General features: G+C 37.4%; 1 protein-coding gene across 5 annotated transcripts in view; it reads left to right on the top strand.

The window, feature by feature from the left end:
* The first annotated feature begins 2,624 nt into the window (after positions 1-2,624).
* slc12a7b (solute carrier family 12 member 7b) overlaps positions 2,625-19,562 on the top strand; it is a 52,536-nt gene continuing 35,598 nt past the window's right edge. For 2 of the 5 annotated variants that reach the window (XM_044104496.1, XM_044104492.1), the window contains exon 1: positions 2,626-2,960. In XM_044104496.1, the coding sequence (XP_043960431.1) occupies positions 2,744-2,960 (217 nt within the window). In that variant the 5' untranslated portion in view covers positions 2,626-2,743. Of the gene's footprint in view, positions 2,961-11,384; positions 13,266-19,562 lie in introns of those variants that run through there. The other 3 variants (XM_044104493.1, XM_044104495.1, XM_044104494.1) reach the window with 3 other exon arrangements.

Genomic DNA, 19,562 nt, shown 5'->3' with positions numbered 1-19,562 from the left:
CCTTCCAGCCTATGAATTACTCTATATTGAGGTGATGAGTTTAGCCGTAGATGAAACAAAACATGGACATGGTGGATTACAAATGGCTTTGTCAGCCCTGTGTTTTTATCTCACACCCTGCATACATTGCATCCATCCTCTGCATTAGTGCATCTTTCCAATAAAACATCAAGTCACTCCGGAATTTCCGTGTCACTTGGATTGAAAAGAGAACTGACTTAAATGGCCTCCGTACAGTCAACAGGGGCCATCTCCACCCCCGCTCATGCTCCCGCTCATCGGTCATACAACTGTTCTGCCAGCTGTCTATTTTTGGTCCGTGCGACACACTTCAAGCAATTACTGTCTGAGTGGTGTCTGGACTTCTTCCAGAATATTCTCTTCAAATAAGTTTTGGTTGGATGTCAAGTACAGAATATTTATTGGTCCAAATTTACGAGAGCCTTTAATAAAAAATAAATGTGGTCCAAGTCTATTAAACTGGTGATAGAGAACATACACGGCGTCCCCTTTTTTAATTAGAGTACGTTAGTTGGGTCAGAGACTCAAAGACGAGGAACATTCCTAAAAGTTGTAATGGGGTGTTAAGACAAGTTTGGATCCAGTGTTCTTCCCTGAAGATAATTAACACTTAATAGTTTATGTTACTGTAATAAATAAACTCTGGAGATAAAAAAAAAAGAACCTATTAAAAGTTACTTTTAACTCTCATGTTCTTTCCATCCAGAAAAAAATTCTCCACAGTAGCAGACACCCAAATATGCAAACAGTTCAGAGCACATTTTGTCAAACTTCAGGGTGTTCTATTGGAACTTTGTGTGTTTAACACAAACACAAAATGGGACAATATTTTAAATCTTGCTTCATCCATTTTCCTATCAACTCTGACCATCTCTCTGATCTCCACTTAAAACTATCCCCACAGCATGGCGCTGTCACCACAATGTTCCTTCCTGTGGGCGGCAAATTCATATTGATGTGCAGTCATAGCTTAGATACTAGTAGCAAACTGCAAATGTGACTTTTTTAGGGGGGGTTCTTTAAACCAGCTCTTTGCTTTCTCTGATTGCCTTTAATGGTGTTGTCGGTCTCTTTGTGGTCATAGTTATTTTCATAATAATTTTCTATCTAGCTGTTAAGCAGGGAGTCTTAATTGTACATTTCTGGAGTTCAGGATGCGTACAGTTATGTTTCTGTACGCAGTGTAACAGAAACACAACTCCAAACCGGGACTTTAGCGTGATATACTGACCTCAAATTATCATGCTTCATCAAGTATTTTGTTATGCTGAGATTGTGTTACTTGGTGAAATGACCTATTGCTTCATTTAAGGTTGGTGCTCAGTGAACTCAGGGGCTAAGTTTACAATCCAAGTTTTTTTTTGTTTTTTTGTTTTTCGGTTGTATTTACAGCACCTCAATCTTTATATGTCATTTTACATGTTTGGCGATTGTCATTTTAATTTTCTGTTTTATCTCTGGGAATGTTTAAAACCTGCATCCTGGAGACTATGTGTTAAAACTCCTGGGAAACATGAGTCGTCATTCTATCCTGAGGTATTGACAAACTATTTATTCTAAGATGGAACATACCAGAGTTATTAAGGAGGGCTGTGGGCTCAATGACTAAACTATCCCTACTTTTTAAATTAGAATGATCTGCAGATAAAGCAGTGGCAGAGCTATAGATAGCAGAGGATATTCAGGGTCAGTGTTAATTAGAAATCACTTAGGAGACTTGTAATCTTTGAAGTGACATGCATGTGCAAATGACATATTTGATCTAACTATTTTATATATATTTTTAAATTCAACTTTTTAGTCTTGTGCAATTTTGCAGACAGGACTGTGAGTATATATATATATATATATATATATATATATATATATATATATATATATATATATATATATATATATATATATATATATATATATATATATATATATATATATATATATATATATATATATATATATATATATATATATATATATATATATATATATATATATATATATATATTAAGTTTGACAGCTCAATAAAACGAATATTTCAGTTGCTGTTACAGAAACTGCCAAGAAAAAAGGTTAATGTATTTTTAAATCTCTTCATTACATGCATTATGTAATTATCCACAAAGCTTATTATTTATCTAATTAATTGTCTAAATAATTGGTACTTGCAAGAGAAAAAAGTTTACATACTTTTATTAATACATATTTTAAATAGTCTATTTTATATTCAAGGATATACCTGTCTCATCTTTCTATAGAAAAAAAAATTTCTTGACGCAATGGAAATTTCAATATAAGTATGCGCCGGTGGAATGAATGTTTTTGTTTGTTTAAGAGAACAAGTTGAGGCTCGCACAGAGCAAGACACACCACCGTTGATATAGTGTGTAAAATATTTTTTATGGCAGTTTTGACGTATTTATTTTAAATATGTAATATTTTGTAGTTAGTGGGAGAAGTGTAAGTACTCCAAATCTTAAAACTTGCTCATTACATAGTTAACTGATTTCAAATGACTCTGATTTGCTTCCATTGGTGAGTGACGTCGCTCCTGAGAACTCTTGGCCAATTAGAGAACCTTGGAGGCGGGCCTTACTCTGCTGTAATCAATCCTCCGATCAGCGCGTGAGCTTGTCCTGAGCGTCGTTAACGGCTCGGGCAAGCAGATCCAAGCCGTGCGTCTTTCAGTTAGCGCGAAAAGCGAAAAAACTAGACGACAAACAACATGGGGGAGAGATTTGTGGTGGTGCCTGTATACACTAGAAAGACGTCTGGCAAAGAGGAAGAGCGTTCGGGCAGCACTGGAGCTCACCCGGCACTGGACACCGGTGAAAGCAGATGCAGTGTTCCGGGCACCGCGGCGGAAAATGAGCAGTTGGAGGACTCCGTGTTCGAGCCGACGGTACCTATCCTGGAGTACAACAGAGAACCTAATAAGTACGGTAAGACAGCTGGCTCAGACATTAGTCCGTGTCCCACTTCTTATCTCACTTGTCTCCGGGGGATTAGACTTCGTAAGTCATTCGGGTATTGGTTGTAGTGCTGTTTACTGGAGTGCGCTAATTAAATTTTGGGGTAACCGCACCCCCAAAATCAGCGATGTAGAGAAGAAGCTAGTAGTACAAAAGTGAAGTTACATATATTGTGGCAGTGTGTAGTGTCATTAGTGGAATCTTTATTAAAATTCCCCGTGTAGGGGAATATCACATATATTTGTCTTAGGTTCTACTAAGTTAGCTTAAACATAACGATAGTGGTTTTAACATGTGTGTGTGTATGTATATATATCTATATATACATACACACACACACATAAATAATGCACACATGTGCTGCAGCATTTCAAGCTGCAGCACAAATCCAGAATCCTATTCTATTCACAGTAAAAAAAAAAGAAAAGAAAAAAAAGCACACATTATTTTTGTGTGTATGTTATTTTTCTTTAACTTTAGTTTTGGATTTTCTCTAGAGATGTACTGATTAGAATTTTGGGTCCAATTTCTGAAATTTGAATTTTGTAAAGCTTAGTCCTGGCTTTACCTGCTAAAGGCAATTCAGATTTTTCTTTAAAATTGATCATGTAACGTAAAGATGATGGCAATTTTTGCGTTGTACCCTTCCTGACCAGAGTGGTTGTTAATCTTCTGTAAGAACAGAGGTGATATTAACACCAGCTGGGGGGGGAGCAGACACTGTGAAATATAGTTTTACTGATATACAGTACAGTCAATCCCAGGAGAAAAACAATTATAGCAAAATCTAGACTTATTTCATGTGACTGAGGTCAAACTGTTGTGTTCACAGCCAAACAGACCTTAAAAAGAAACTGGAAGAAGAGTTGAAAGGAAATAACTGAGCACACGCCAAAAGTTTGGACACACAGTTGGTCTGTACTGTATATTTAAAAAAAGAAAACCAAAGTGATTAAATAGCACAGTGTGCATGTCTAGCATTACTGAAACAGCAGAGTCTTTCCTAAAGAATACAAATCCTTGCCTTGACTGTGAAATTTCTTAGTTCATATTGTAACATTGCATGACCGAAAGATTCTGGGTGAAAAGCATACCTTATCAACACTTGCCGTTATTCGATCAGCTTTTATCAGTTTTTGACATTATTATTTGTATCATTCTCAGGAGTGTTTTTGTCATTGTGATTTCTTGGGGCTTTTGTAGGGAATGTTTTCTGATTGGAAAAAGATTGGACGTTAGAGTTCCTCCATGACAGACCACATCTTAGGGAAAAAGTTGATCGTCTTTTTACAGTTAACCAATTTTTTTAACACTATATTTGTGTATTGATCTTGAGGATTTTTAACATTCAGTTTTTTCGCTTTATTTTCTTTGCTCTTCTTGCACTCAGACCTTGATCCTCCAATAGCTGACAAACATGGTCATTCACTATAGCAACACACGGGTAGGTAGAAGGCTCCAAAATAATTGTCAGGAGGTATTGGTTGTGCAAGCGTGCAAAATTACAGTGCAATGATGGCTGGGCGTGTGTGTGTGGGAACGGTCTGATGTGTGTATTGAGTCGTGATCAGTAGGACACAGTGGGTTTCATCTGGTTTTGAATCGTTTTGGTTGGAATGGAGTTTTTATGAGCTGCCTTACTCAGATCCATCTGACATTTCACTTATCACAGTAAAATCTAGCCATAAACTCATAAAACAGTTAGAGAGCAGCAACCATGAAACACGCTGATGTTTTGGTCTTCTGCAAAGACAGCATGGATGAATGAACAAAAAACAAAATCTAAGGGTAAATTGGGTGGTTGATAAACTTGTGGTGAATCATGGTGTCACAGAATAGGCTGGCTATTGACATACCAAGCCAGTGTGTTATATTAAGCCTGAAAAGTGTTTCTCTGGCTCAGAGCCACAGCAAAAACACCGAGCGAGTAACAAGTGAGTTGGTGACTTCACTGAACTACTGCTGATCAGTCAAACATGCTCCCATGCATTTGGACAAATTATAGATGTGCTGAGTATTTTTCGTATTGTATAAAAGTGTCCTGAATTGATAGGTGTGTTGAACAAAGAAAAAGCGGTAAAGCTATGCAAATGTTATCGACATGATTTCCTGCTTAAAAAAAACACAACAACAAGTCGAGCCGGTCTATTCCGTTTCAATGCAAAGACTCGGTTTGATTCAAATCTCAGCTGGTGACTTGGGAGACGTGTTGTGGACACAAATCTGTGTAGTTATGGTGGTATGTGTGCTCACTGTTAGGTTTGTCATGGCCTCTGCTATAAATTACTCTGTTAAGCAACCATAGAATAGATTGTGTGTTGCCTTTCATCAGCACATATTTTAATAAGTTTCTGTTACTTGATCCTGAGGAAGACTGTCTCTTGTGAACACATGCAGCCGGCATTCACACGACCAGATAGTGTGGACTTCAGGCAATTTCAGCTATAGCATTTTTGTTCAAAGCGTAAAATATTCATAATCCATATCCTCTAACTGTGATTAAAAAGCAAGAAATGATTTTTGATGAGGACTCCAAAAAGCAGGGGTTGTATGCGATTTCCCCAAAGCCGTTTTTGTGACTTATCTAGTTTTGGTGCTTTGCTTCCTTCTTCTTTTTCAAATTTTTTTGTGCAATCAATACACAATGTTTTGTGATGATTCATTTCCTCATCTGCGGGTGAGTCTTCTGAAACAAATCTTGTTGATGAAGAGACTCCAAAACTCATTTTCTGCAACAGTAGCCCAATGAGGAAATGGGTTTCAGAAATGTTAGTGTGATGGACGGTCAGGCATTTTCCATTACACCAGGAAACGCTTTGTGCTAATTTTAGTAATGCCGGGAAAGGTGTATATACCTGGCCTTGCTTCAGCTCTCTGTTTCAATTTCTTATTTTACTTGGAAAAGTGTACCTGATTGGGAAACTTGTGCAACCTTTTTGTGACTTTCCAGTTGTAATAAAAGGGCTTTATTTGGTCTTCAGAGAGTCATTCAACTCAATCTAAAAAAGTGGTGGCACGTGCTAAAGTACATATGATTTGGAACATTGTTCTGTTTTGTTCATCGTTGCAAAATAAATTTCTAAAGATAAAGCATTGGATAGAAAAGAGGAAGCCGTGGTTAAGAACAAAGAAGCAAGATTATTTGTAATGATTGCTTTTTGTTCTAAGAAGTCTTGTCTTGTTTTTTTTTTAGGTCACCAGATATTTTGTTGGTGTTTTCCTCATTCTAATAGAACGAACAGAAGCCTGTGAAATGTACGCTGGTGTCAAACCTACTGTAGAAAGAAGGGTCGGTGTTTAGAGTAACTATTAACAGTTTTCAGTTTCAATAATTGACCTGAGCAATGAGCCTGAGCTGCTGCTGCAGATGGCCTTCTTTGTAGAAAAAGAACTTGAAACCACTAACGTTTCTGAAGAGGACCCAAGGAATAAACCTAAAGTTAAATTTTTTATTTTTTTTTAATGAGAAGTGACTCATTTTTAACCATGACAAGTAGGGATGAGCATTTCAAGCGGCATCAGAAATCCAGAATCCTATTCCATTCACAGCACAGCCTGAGGAACGCACTCCTTTGAGAGCTGTAGAGACGAGGTAACCTTTAGTCCAAACAGTGAAACTGTTGTTCAGCTTTAGTTCTGTTGCTTAAGAAGGACACAAATTACCTCTTATTCCACTGTGAACTGGTGCCAAGGATACTGGTATCCAGATGTCCGGAGATGATAGATTTGTGCTAGTAAACAGAGCTTCTTGCTCAGCCAAAACCTGATCAGTGTGTACCTTGTCTCGTATGGCAGCACACACACACATGGCCTTGTGTGTGTGTGCTGATTCATTAGCTTTTGCAACTTTAAAACTGAAAGTTTTTGAAAATTAGATGTTTGAAGCAAAAAAAGAAAAAAAAAAAGCTGGATTTTTGATAATGAAAAATAATTTATTTGCTGTGATGGGTAGATTTAGTCTCAAATTTGGACGGCACAATATATCGTAAATTTATTGATGTTGCAGGGTGACTGTATACTATGTATACTGCTTTATAAAAATTTACAACTAATTTGTTTCTTTGCCTAGATGGCAAGTGTCAAAACCAACTTTTCCAGTTAACTATTGTTGATTGATGTATTGAATATTTTATTTTGCAGTTGGTGGTTAAAATGCTCATTATCTGGATTTTATACATCACATAGTTTCCTTGGCTAGGGAAGATGAATAATATTAAAGATAAATAATTGGACAAGAGCAGAAGAATATTAAGTGTATTAAACGAAGTATTTTAAAAGCTGAACAACATAACCACGGATATTATCTCCTGCCATAAATTGAAAGACTATTGATGGGGTGATGTTAAAGCTCCCTCTAACTTGGAGTTGGTGAAAGTACTGAAATTACACAGTTCATTGCAACTGCTGCCATGAATGATCATAGATCACAGACTAGACATACAGGGTGATTGGGAATCATGTTTTTTCTCCAAACCAAAGTCATGGGGCACTATCATGTATACATGGCCATTGTCTGGCATGTAATGTCATATCACTGTGACATATTTCTGTGGCGTGACAGCCGAGATGTTTAGTATGCCAAATGAGAGGGGGGGAAATAAAGGCTCAAAGGTCTAAATGTGAATTAGTTTTAGAAGACCTTGCTGAAAAACAACAGATTTCCTAATGAGGACTTAGTTTTTGCTAGTAATAGACAGCCGTAGTATGTCATTCACGTTTTCCTAACATCATGCAGACCTAGCAATGATGAGTCAGCATCACATGATCAGACATATAGCCGAATGGACAAAGCACCTCTTAAAATACCAATTTGCCTGTTGGTCTGCATAACTTTGACCAGTGGGAATTCCGAAATAAATTCCCTATCATTGTGGAAGCTCTGTATAATAAAAAAACTGGCTTTTTATGTATTTCTGAGGCCCTGCCGTTGTGGATGTCTTCCTTTACTTACATCATGGAAAAAAGTAAAAAAAAAATTCCCCCATGTCTATTTTCTAAATATGTGTTTATAGACTTAAGGAAGGCATTCACTGTGAGTCATTTCAACCATGTTGTCTTTTCCTAATGCAGTAAATAATGCTGAGAGCCAAAAAAAGTGAGTGCTGGGAATGGTTACAACACTGAGAAATAACATAGTTCCATATGAGAACAACTAGTTTATTTTTTTTTTAATCAACCGCTAATCAATTTATTCAAACAATTTTGTAGCATATTTTGTCTTAGATGGGTCTAATGAGACAAACCCAGTCCATTTTTACCTGATATTGTCTGAAAGTTTGTTAAAAATGAGTAATCTAGATAGCCATTAAAGGGTTACATAACCTGAGTTTTGGGCTTGCCAAAGCATGCTGTGTCTCATACGCTATTTACAATGTTTAATGGATGAGTACTGCTATTACTTAAGATGGTACAGATGCAGCTTTCCATGACTGCTGTGGAAAGCTTCGTGTATTTGTCTTTTTCTTTAGCCAACGCAGAGGTTGTTGTTCCACCTTTCCTCTTCCCCAGCTGTTCTCTTTAAGTTTTAACAGCTAAAATCTAGTTGGAACTAGTTTCTCCACCATCATATTTAGACTGGAGCTCAGCTGCACCACGCAGTCTCCTTTCTCTACACACATTTTATTGAAATGTTTTATGAAACAAGTAGGGCTGTTGTAAACGAATATTTTAGTAATTGAGTAATCTTATCGATTATTCTTGCAATTAATCAGGTAATCAGATTTTTAAAAAGATTAAGTAAAACATTGGTAAATCTAACATCAGTATTACTATCGCATATCAACATCAGTCCAATTTTTCACAGTTGAGCTTCTCTAACAATAACTTTTCTGTAGTTTAGAAAATTAACTCGTAACAATAATAGCTCACTTTTACAAGTTAACCTGAATAAAAGTTCTACAAAAATATTCAATTCAATATTAAAAAGGCAAATGCGCTTTTAAAAATGTCTGTACTCCAGCTTTTCATTTATGTATTCATCTTCAGTCAGTTTAATAGATGAACTTTCACCTTGCACAGGCATCTATTGCTTTTGTGTTTGTGTTAGTGACAGGATTTAACACCTTTGTTCGTCACACACAGAAACTCATCTACTAGCTACATGTCGACACGATGAGCTCCGCCACCCAATTGTTGAGACCGGGATGATATGAAATAAATTTTCCGGTTCGTCCGTAAAGCTACATTTGCGTTAATTATCTAATGCGTAGCCGGCCGCAGTATACAGTCTGTCTACTCACCTGTATAAATACACCTGCAGCGCTCTGAACCGCCACCAGGCAGCAGCTCTGTGAGGAGAAAAGCTGCTGTACTCCAGGCATCGCGCCAGTCATTTTAAGGATGCTTATTGGTCCCCCGAAAAATGACAAAAACCCAGATATTTATCATCAATCAATGAAATCCTGAAGTTTTAGGTCGAACCTGCTAACACTTAACTTCCGTCAACAACTCAGGGAGAACCCAAATAATAACCCGGCCGGAACACGGTGCACTAAATAATAAAATATAATTTAATGAGGCTTCAAGGCAGATGAATTTTAATAATTGAGGTACTCAAATTACTTGAGGAATTGTTTCAGCCCTAGAAACAAGTTATCTGGGCTAGTCACCCTTCTTTAATAGTCATGTTATGTTTTAATAGTCATTTAACCCCAGATTACAATGTTAACATCCATCCATCCATCCATTTTCTTTACACCCTTCTTCCCTAAATGGGGTCGGGAGGGTTGCTGGTGTCTATCTCCAGCTGCGTCCCGGGCGAGAGGCGGGGTCACCCTGGACAGGTCGCCAGTCTGTCGCAGACAATGTTAACATGATTTAGCTTTTTTTATCCCAAAAACATTTGAGTACATATCTTTTATGTCAGTGGTTCAAAATAGATAACACCTCTGGTCAGAAGAGGGCAACATTGTGTCATGGTTAGTCTTGAACTGTCAGCTTTTGGTTAAATAAAAAGCTGGATACCAAAGCAGGAGCTGTAACAATGCAGGTCTTTTTATATTAAAAATGAGAGGTGGAAAAAGTCTTCCTTGTTTCATCTCTTTGGTATGATATCCTAAAAGTTTATGTGATGCCATCACCAGTAGCCATGCGACCTAAAATTGTACTTTAGTTGCTGTTGTGTTGTATAACACAGCATTGAGCAATAAGATGACTTTTGACAATGACCATGATCTTAACCCACATGAAATGATAGAGTTTCTACCCTCTGTTGTGATCTGCAACAATCTGTGCTGCATTCTTTATCCCCCAGGGGGCACTGTTTAGTAATGAGTTATGCTTGGAGGGGATAACTGGTATCAGTTAATGGATTGCTACTATACTCTTGTAGCACTGGGAGACTGCCACAGCTCTGGAGAACAAAGGTTATTTTTCTTTTGAAGACCAGTTTAGTACTAGATAATACAAGCCACCTTTACGGGGCTTTGTTTTGCTTCTTCAGTTGAAACTATTTTTCTCTGTAGCAAGAGTAAATTGGACTAATTGGTGATCTATTTTTTTTTAAATGTATTTTTTGTTTGCTTTTATTAAATTACTTAAAATGTATTGATCTGTTTGTCACATTTTTATGCTTTTAGATGATATCAAATTAATCTATACATGGTTGTGGAAATAAATGGTCCCACTAATTATTGTGATAAACTATAATATTGTCTTGAGACTGTTTACAACTACGTATATGTTGATAATGGGATAACAATACAAGGTTACCCTCTCAAAGACCAATGAACTTTAACTTTGCGAAGAAAACTTATTAAATTAAGCAGGAATATATATTAAATATCTTAAATAAAACACAACAAAATATAATAAATGAAATGAGAAAAAAAGAACAGAACCACACACAACCTAAATCATGACTAAAAATGAATTATAATCCCTCTGTAAGCAAAATTGCCCTCAAAAAATATTAATCAGAACAGAAATTATCCAGCTAATTTTAATTTACCTTGCGATTAATTGCTTATTGCGACAGGCTTATTTGGACTTCTGACTGAATTATTCTCAAATTACAAAATACTGTATAAATATGAGTGAAGAAGCTGGAGAAGAAAGAGCGCCTACGTCCTTCACCCATGCCCTTGCTTTCAGGTTGAGTATTGGCTCATCTTCCATCTGTGCAGTCGATCGATAACTTTATTTTGAGGTTAGAAATGTGAGCCTACAGAAGAGAAGTCCACATTAGCGTAATTGTTAAAGTCAGGCAGAACAATGGACTATGGACATATGAAACCAACATGTAGGTTTCCATTAAGTCCTATCTTAATGCAGCACTGTTGAGCTGTTTTGTTATTCTTGCAATAACAATAAAAGCTATAAAATAGAAATGCGACGTGCTGTTATTGGGTCTATATATATATATATATACATATATATATATATATATATACATATATATATATATTTGTTTGTGTGTGTATTGCAACTGTGCACTGTTTGGAAGTGAGAGCAACGGAGCAGAAGTGCGTGTTGGCTCTCCCCTTGGACTTTGGTAGGGGAATTGCTGCAGTGTGTGCGCTTTTCCTTTTTGTGAGTTTTTGTGTGACAAATATTTTGGTGTTAAGATCAACTGCAAAGCAAAGATGAGGGAGAAACGTAACTTTTCGCAAGATCAAAGTTCTGTTAAACCACAGCAGTCTATATTTGTGAAAAAGGATTACAGTAAATGTTGACCTCTAGCTATTGATTTGTTCAACTGCTGTCATTCACACATCAAGCACATATATTTTTTAGGTGAATAAATATGGTTAACATGGATGACATTGAAATCATAAAGATAATGGAAAATTTGGAAAAAATAAAAAAAAAAATTTGAAAAAAAAAAAACAAAACAGATTTTATAAGGCCTTATTGGAGTTACAACAGTACAATGTTAAACAGTCATATTATGTCTTTCCTGAAGAAATTTTCTTACACTTATTGAGTCCTTAGTAATTAGATGTGAACTGTCATTCTTAAAAATATTGGCAGTGTTTTCCTGTGGTGTGGTTACCCTTCCTGGCCATGTGGGTCTTGGTGTTTCTCTTACCTCCCCCTGCACCGCCTCCTCTTCCTGTTTCCTGCATCTCCCTCCCTTCCTTCAACTGTATTGATCTGCCATTTGGTGTCAGTGGGTAATAAAAGTGCGGGTGGTTAGCTCTCCACTTGGTTAATATCCAAGATAACTTTAAACACACAACACTAGAAACTGGTCTTTTCATGTAGTCGACTCTTTTGTGACGTTGGTATTTTTAATATTTCCCGTCAGTGAGGGCTGTTGCTTACTTGGTTTGGGAAGTAGTTTGTAACGCTATATCTTTTTGAAGTAACTCATTTTATTGGTCAGATCAGCTGCTGGGACTGAGATATCATTATTGTTTGCCTTAATGCAGCTCTGTTCAAATAAATGACTAGAAGCAGTGTAGTCTTTAACTGTAATATGAGCTGTTAGATTGATTGTATGCAATAATTCAATTATACTTCAACTCCTTCTGGAAATTGAGTCTTTCCTGACAACAAAATATGTGTGTGGCTTTAGTTGATAATTATGCGCAAGAATAAAGGCATTTTACTCCAAATACATAATTCATGGTACTGCTAAACACCTGTCACGAGACACTGGGTCAAATAACATTGCATAGGCAAACAGGACGAGTATAGCGCTGTTGTCTGTGTGAAAATGTTCCTAAATGGATCGGCTCCAGACTTCCTCTTTTCTCTCAACAGCAGTCGATCCCTTCAGTAGTTGTCGTCTGTGAGATAAAGCAGCATTCCAAAGAGTTGGAAATCAGCCCTCAGGGGACAGAAAGGGCCTCTAGTATGTTCTCACATGCTAATAAACAGAAATGCATGTCATGTTGTCTGCGAGGGTGTCTGTCTGTGTGGACTGCCCCCTCTGGGCGGGGCAGACCCACTCTTCCTTATTTGGACGGTTGAGGCGGGGGTCGGTCTCAGATGGGAGGACAGCTGAATTCTGGTGACTACAACAAAAACTTGAGCGTGAGATTCATCGTCTGCCGAGGAGCGTTGAAGTTCATCAGGGCATCAGGTCTGAAGAACGTAAAGAAACTGAGGACAAGAAGGAGGAGGAGGAAGAGCGGTTGGCTAGAGGAAAAGAAAGAAGAAGCAGCTTAAGGGAGAGAAGGAGATAAGAGGGGAGCGAGTGGGACAAACAGAAAATGCCCACTAACTTTACTGTGGTCCCAGTGAAAGGCGGCACTGGAAAGACAAGAGAGGGAAAGGAAAAGGAAGATGTAGGTGGGAGCAATGTGCTAAGAGAGGAAGAAGATCCTACAGGTGAGATCAGATTCTGTTTTCTTTTACATTGAGTCAGATGCAAGAACATGTCTTTTATAGATTTCTACACATTGCAAACAAATTTCTGACTTTTATAAAAAGCCTTTTTCCATCTGTTAGCGTGTAGATAAGGAAGTCTTTCAGGAAAGTTCTAGAGTTTGCTTACAGGATCCAACACAAGCTGACAATTTAGCTTTATTTTGAGTGTAATTACTGCCTTTATTTTTCAGAAAAACTGTTTATGGCTCATGTGGGTGGATAATGTGAAAGCAGTAGTACATTTTAGGGAACGCTTGTTCGTTGTCCAACTGCTGCATGAGATGGGTTTCCCTCACACGCAACTGCCACTCAAGGAAGTGACATGAGGACGATTCCATTCCTTCCTTTTTAGCCTCAGTGTCCCTGCTACTCCATGCATTTACCTTCACAGCTGGCAGTTCAAGGTGTTTTCTCTTTTCTTTTCTTTTTTTTTACGTCACTTAGCAACCAGATCTCCAGCCAACTCCATCTTACTGTTCAGTTCTATTCTGAGTTACTGTCTGGAGAAACCCAGTTGTTTTGATGGATGGAACTTTAACGTCAAGTCATTTGGAAACTTATTGGTATTAGTCTCCAGACTTACTGATTGATAGTAGAAACAGAGCTTGTGGAAAAAACGGGCAATTATTTTAATACCTCATACTGAAAAACATATAAATAACATTTTTTGCAGGTAGCTATGTTCAAGAAATATCAGAATATGTATTATTAGCCTTCAGACTTTTTTATTTCTTGGCTTCTTCTGTAGGAGACCATGAATTATTTACATTGGGATCAGAGGCATCGTCGCATCTCGCTGCACGAGAAATAAGTGCCTGTTACAGGACTGAAGGACGAACTGACAATGCATGCATTAGCAGTTAGCTGGGTTAGCATGGAAATGAAAGTGAAACTGTAGGCTCTTTTTGCATTTCAAATAGTATTTTGATTCTTCATTGGTCTGTGAAATTTCTAAAACACTGGCAACATTTCCTGACTCATGTTCCAGACCCGAGGTTGATGCCTCCTCTCCCCCCACTATAAATCAGTAACTTTGTTCTAATATTTTTAATAGGGATACATTGACCAAAAGGCTGTACAATAATAAAATAAAAGGTTTCCTTAATTTTAGGAGATCAGTGATCTCATCCTTTGCCGCTAAAGTCTGAAAATCAGTCACAGTCCCCTTTCTCTTTGCTGCCCTCCAGGTCACGTCTGCACATGGATGGTTAACAATCCTCAGCCCACGGTTGCCAACTTAGTAGCTATTTTTAGCTACTTTTCAGACAAACAAAATTGGCATTGACCAAAATCAGAATCAGCAGATCCGGCTTTTTAAAAATTGGTGCAGCCCTTATTTTTAGCAGTCTTCTTATCTGCGGACAATCACACTCTCTTTTTAACTGTTTCAGCCTGAATGAGTCACAGACATGTTTTTTGAGGTAAGAAATCTTCTTGCGTCCATGGCCTTCGTCTGACTTTGCTTTAAATCACTCCACTGAACTTGAAAAGAAGTCTTCTTCATTCAGTAACAGCCCCACTCTAAAGAGTGTTGTAAGTGTAACTTGGTAGTTCTTAATTATTGATTTAAAAAAGATTAAGTTCTTGAGTTTCTGACTAGCTAGTCACAAGTCAATGCAAATCCAGCTGAAAATTTTCTGTTTCCAGTCACCTGGTGAATTTTTGTGGATTTGTATTAGCAACGTTACCTATGTAGTCGTGCATACCTGAATTTGCTTGCACTAAAGTGAAAAAAACATTTGCTTTGTAGGAATTTCTTTGATTTGTTATGTCCCATTTGTTTCAGACCAATAGAGGAAATCATAAATGCCACTACACAGGAACTTCAAGCTGTGACTGGTCCACAGCGTGTAAACTTTTAATTAGCAAGGATTGAGCTGGCAGTTGGAAAGAGACCAGTGTTGTGAATTTTTGTTTTCTGTTTGGGTTACCTTTGACCTGCTTTCTAACATACTGACCCCACCTTGCAAGAGGATGCATTTCTTTGTATGTTTATTAAAAGTCTCTTCCTCCTAGCTCAAAGCCACATTATCAATCAACATGACATGAGTGTGCAGAAATAGTTCTGTTTATCTGAGCATTCAGCCCCGAGAGGTCATAGAGTGCACTTTTAACTAACTCCACTTTGACTCTCCATGTTTTTCTCCAATGTCTTTAGTCAACTTGCTTCTTTCACAGCATTTTACATCGCTCTGAGATGTTTATTTCACATGTTTTAATTTCTGCTGTGGAGCTGCAATTACAGCAGCCTGCTGGTTAAGCTTTTACAGACTGTGGGAGAGTAAATGGCATTTATTGTGATAGACGGGATATCATGCTGCTTTAGTTACTCTGGCACATGCAAAGCTTTTGAGTCTGATGAAGGGTGTTCTGATAGTGACAGTGGGTGACGTAGGGATACGATCTCACACAGAAATTTAAAAACAAATTTGGTGGATTCTATGATCTTGTTCTTTTGCGTCACTAACTCAGTTTTTTCCTCTCCTTTTTTAAGGGGTAATACTGCTTTATTTTCCAACAACATAGATTATTGTTCTTGCTTGCTCACTGAAACACAAAGAAAGATTTGAGTTACTGATTTAGTAGCACTCTATCATATATCAAAATCTATAATCTTATGTCTTATCTTAAATGTTATGTTTTAACCGAGTTTAACAAATGATTTAAATTAGCACCTCAGTTACCAATCAATTGTTTTTTCATCCAAGGTGTCCGATTTGGTAACAGCCCAGTAGATAGAGGGAAATCAAATCTCAAAATGAACTCAGAGGCAGGTTGAAGTTTTTTTGCATGTTTTTGTAGGGAGGGTTCATGACTGTAAAAACTGCTGCTGGCTCCTGAGCATATGTTGGGAGGACAGAGTTTAATAGGAGTCATTGCTATTGATTATCCTGCTGGTCCATTTCCTTTTGGCTGAGTGGGGGGAGTTGAGACCCATCCTCCATCCCATAATGTAATAGACTGTATTTTTTTTTCACAGGCTCATAAGTTTCCTCTTTGTTCCCCTCCCCATCTCTATTTTTTTAAATCTCATTTGCTCATAGCTACCTAAATTTGATGTTTATGTGTTATTTTTAAAATAAAGAGCCATTTCAAATAGAGTTTAGACCATTTTATAATCTCTAATTCACAACGTAAAGCTTTTCTTTAACTTTTAAAAAGGAAAATCAAGCATGATTGCTCTTGTAGAATATGGACCATGTTGGGATGAGACATGTTTTAGAAAATTATTACCGTACACTGTTTGATCTATTGCTGTGAAGTTATTATCAATACTTGGGTTTATGTTAAACATGTTAAAGAGAAGTCTTTCAGATCCAGAAATGTTAGTTAGGAGAAGTTAAGGGGAAGGATTTAGAAAAGCTGAGGTTTTAAAAACGTTTCCAAAAAATGTGGAAAACTGAAACAAAAAATGCAAATCACAATATACTGTTCAGCCTGTTTTCTGTGGGCTGCAAAAGAATAAGTCAAATTTTTCTACATTTGTCATAACCAGACTGGAATGCAATTTCAAAAACAAAAAATCTTAGTATCTTGTTGTTTTTTTTTTTGATGAACCTAATATCTTTTAATGTCTTATTGTTAGCTGAATGCTTTGTTACACTCTACTACACTACTAGCTTGCCTTTACATTTTTTTACTTATTCAGCGTGTGGAGTGCCACCATTCACCCCACTGTTGCCAATTTAGCAACTTTTCAAACAAAATAATCCAAAATCAGAATTGCCAAATCAAAACCTTTTAAAAAAAAAACAGCGATCGGCCAGAACCTGCAATCGGTGCGCCCCTCGTTGTAACCTGATCAAATCTCACTATAACCTAGAATGACTGGGTCCAGTTTCAGTAATCTTTTTATTTCCTCATTGGATCACATGTCATTGAATTATAACTTAACACAATTGAAAATAAAATAGGAACATAAATGGATGGCAACACTTTCTTGAAGCTGTGGCGTTAATGGGACTTTTAAGTGGCCTCTCTAAGTCACCGCAGTACTTGAGCCTGTGTGAAATTTTAACTAGCAGGCTTAATTTTGCCTCCAGCTGAGAGTATGTAGATTTTAGACAGAACTCTGTGTTCTAGCAGGGAGTGAGAAGGGTCCTTGTGGGATAGGGTGGAGAGGAATTGTGTAAGTGTAAAGGGAGTAAAGCGTGTACACAATGGCCAAATATTCAGTGGGAGGTGACCAGTATGAGTAAAGAAAGAAGTCCTTTTCATATATCTTACAGGAATTTTAATTCCTGTGGTTTGCAGTGGAAGCACCTCATTGGGTTCATAGCTCTGGATTGGGTCTTCTCAAATGTTTGGACAAAGCTGAGCCTTGTGACTGATGGACTGAAGAAGTTATGGTTTGAAGGGAGATAATGAAACTATGAAAGTACAGTATTTTTAATGAATATAAAATATTGTCCATAGTTAAGCTAAAGGATTTGAGGGTACTTGCAGCATTTTTTCAGTACTGTTTAGGTTTAAACTGAGTAGGGAAATGTCCGAGGTGTTCCTGACTCAGTCAGTGGTTTTTTTGCCCATCTGCCCTAGTCATGTGTTTCCTGTTTGTTTCCCAGTCAGATCTGGTTTTGTTTAAACTTTCTGTTGCACTGTGACAGTAGTTTTTTTTTGTTTTCAACAGCAGCTACAATTTCTCCTTCACACTTCAACTGTTCTGTTAATTTCAAGGTTGCATCCTACATGTTCACTATTCAGATTCTGTTCTCCTAAAGCAGAATCTGTTGAGGTTTCTATTCACTTCCTCTGCAAGTAGTTAAAGAAAAGTTTGGAAACCCGATTTTTAGTATATTTGTACACCAGCGTGTGTCCAACCTGACCTTGCTGTGTTCTCGACTTTCAGCCGTGTGTTTGCATTAGTCTTGTTGCAAGAGTTCTGTTTTTTACTCTGCACTGACCTTTTATAAGGGTTGGCGAAGTAAAACCTTGTTGATTACTAATATTTAACATAAAATCTATGGATGCTAATTAGATTGAAAACATACTAGTTGACAATTAAGAGTCTAAGAAAAGCAACATATGAAGAAACTACCTTCATATGTTTCACACAATCCATGTGAGCAGATATTTAAACTGAGTTGGACCTCGAGTCGTGTGTTATCTCTGTGTTGTGAAATGCTGAGGGGTGTGGCGTTGGGGAGAAATGTATGCAGGAGACACAGACAGGAATGTAACGATCGAAGCACAGAGACATAGTGTGATATGATTTCAGAGTTTCCTCAAGGCCAGCAGTCAAACCTCACATTGCTGCAGCGAAACACCCAAGTTAAAGTTCAACATGCAAGATCTTGTAAGGTGTGAACAACTATGTCCTATGGTTTATTTACTAAAAATAAACACATATGACAGGAAAAGAAAGAGTATTATGACACTCCTCAATTGTGTTGATAGCTTGTTTAAACCTGTTACTGCTTCCTATTTCCCGTGCAGTGATCTCACTCTCACCAGTTGCCCGTTCTCAATATGGTATCTCTGATAAGCTCCTAGCCTGCAACCTGCACCCATCATAATGGGGATCCATTTTCCTTCTTTCTATTCTTTTCCTCACGGCAGCAGTTGTGAGACCACCAAGGTCACACTGTCTTACTGGCACGGCCTCTTTAATATGCATCTCTTTTAACCAAGACCAAACATAGCATATTGTTCTTGCCATGATCTACACTAACTCTCTGCCTTTGGGAGAGTGCTTGTTTCTGTGTGTCAGTTGGTGTGGCCTTGGCTGAACAACCTAAATGTAAGGATATGCATAGAAAAGGTTTTTGTGACACATGTGAGGCACGCTAATATCCTAGAGTGTATATAGTTCATTAAAGTGTCTGTAAATATTTTTTTAATATTTCAAAAACATTAAGCGCACACTGATAAATTGACCTTGACTTCCTTCATTGTAGGTGATCAGTGATCGGTCGATATTTGCATGTGAAACCGATTCTATCTACCTGTCTTTTCTACAGTCTTACTGTGTCTACCACCTCAAAGGTCTGAAAATGACTAGAACCACTACATCGTGCAGTAAAATTAAACAAGTGTATCGGTCAGAAAACTGCAATCGGTTCGACTATATAACACACCCTGCTCTACTACCATATCACTTTTTCTGTGCAAGCAGAATAATTATAAATATGTGATTCTTTGGCTATTGATTTTGTTAAATAGTTTTTATTCACTCCATGAATACATATTTTGGGTTAATAAAACAAAGTTAGAATGGAAAAAGTTGAAATTTGGGAGTCAATAAAACGATTTCATAGG

The sequence above is a fragment of the Gambusia affinis genome, linkage group LG21, assembly GCF_019740435.1.
Source record: "Gambusia affinis linkage group LG21, SWU_Gaff_1.0, whole genome shotgun sequence".
NCBI lineage: Eukaryota > Metazoa > Chordata > Actinopteri > Cyprinodontiformes > Poeciliidae > Gambusia > Gambusia affinis.
The sequence above is the reverse complement of the archived record's forward strand: the minus strand, read 5'-3'. Positions and strand labels throughout refer to the sequence as shown.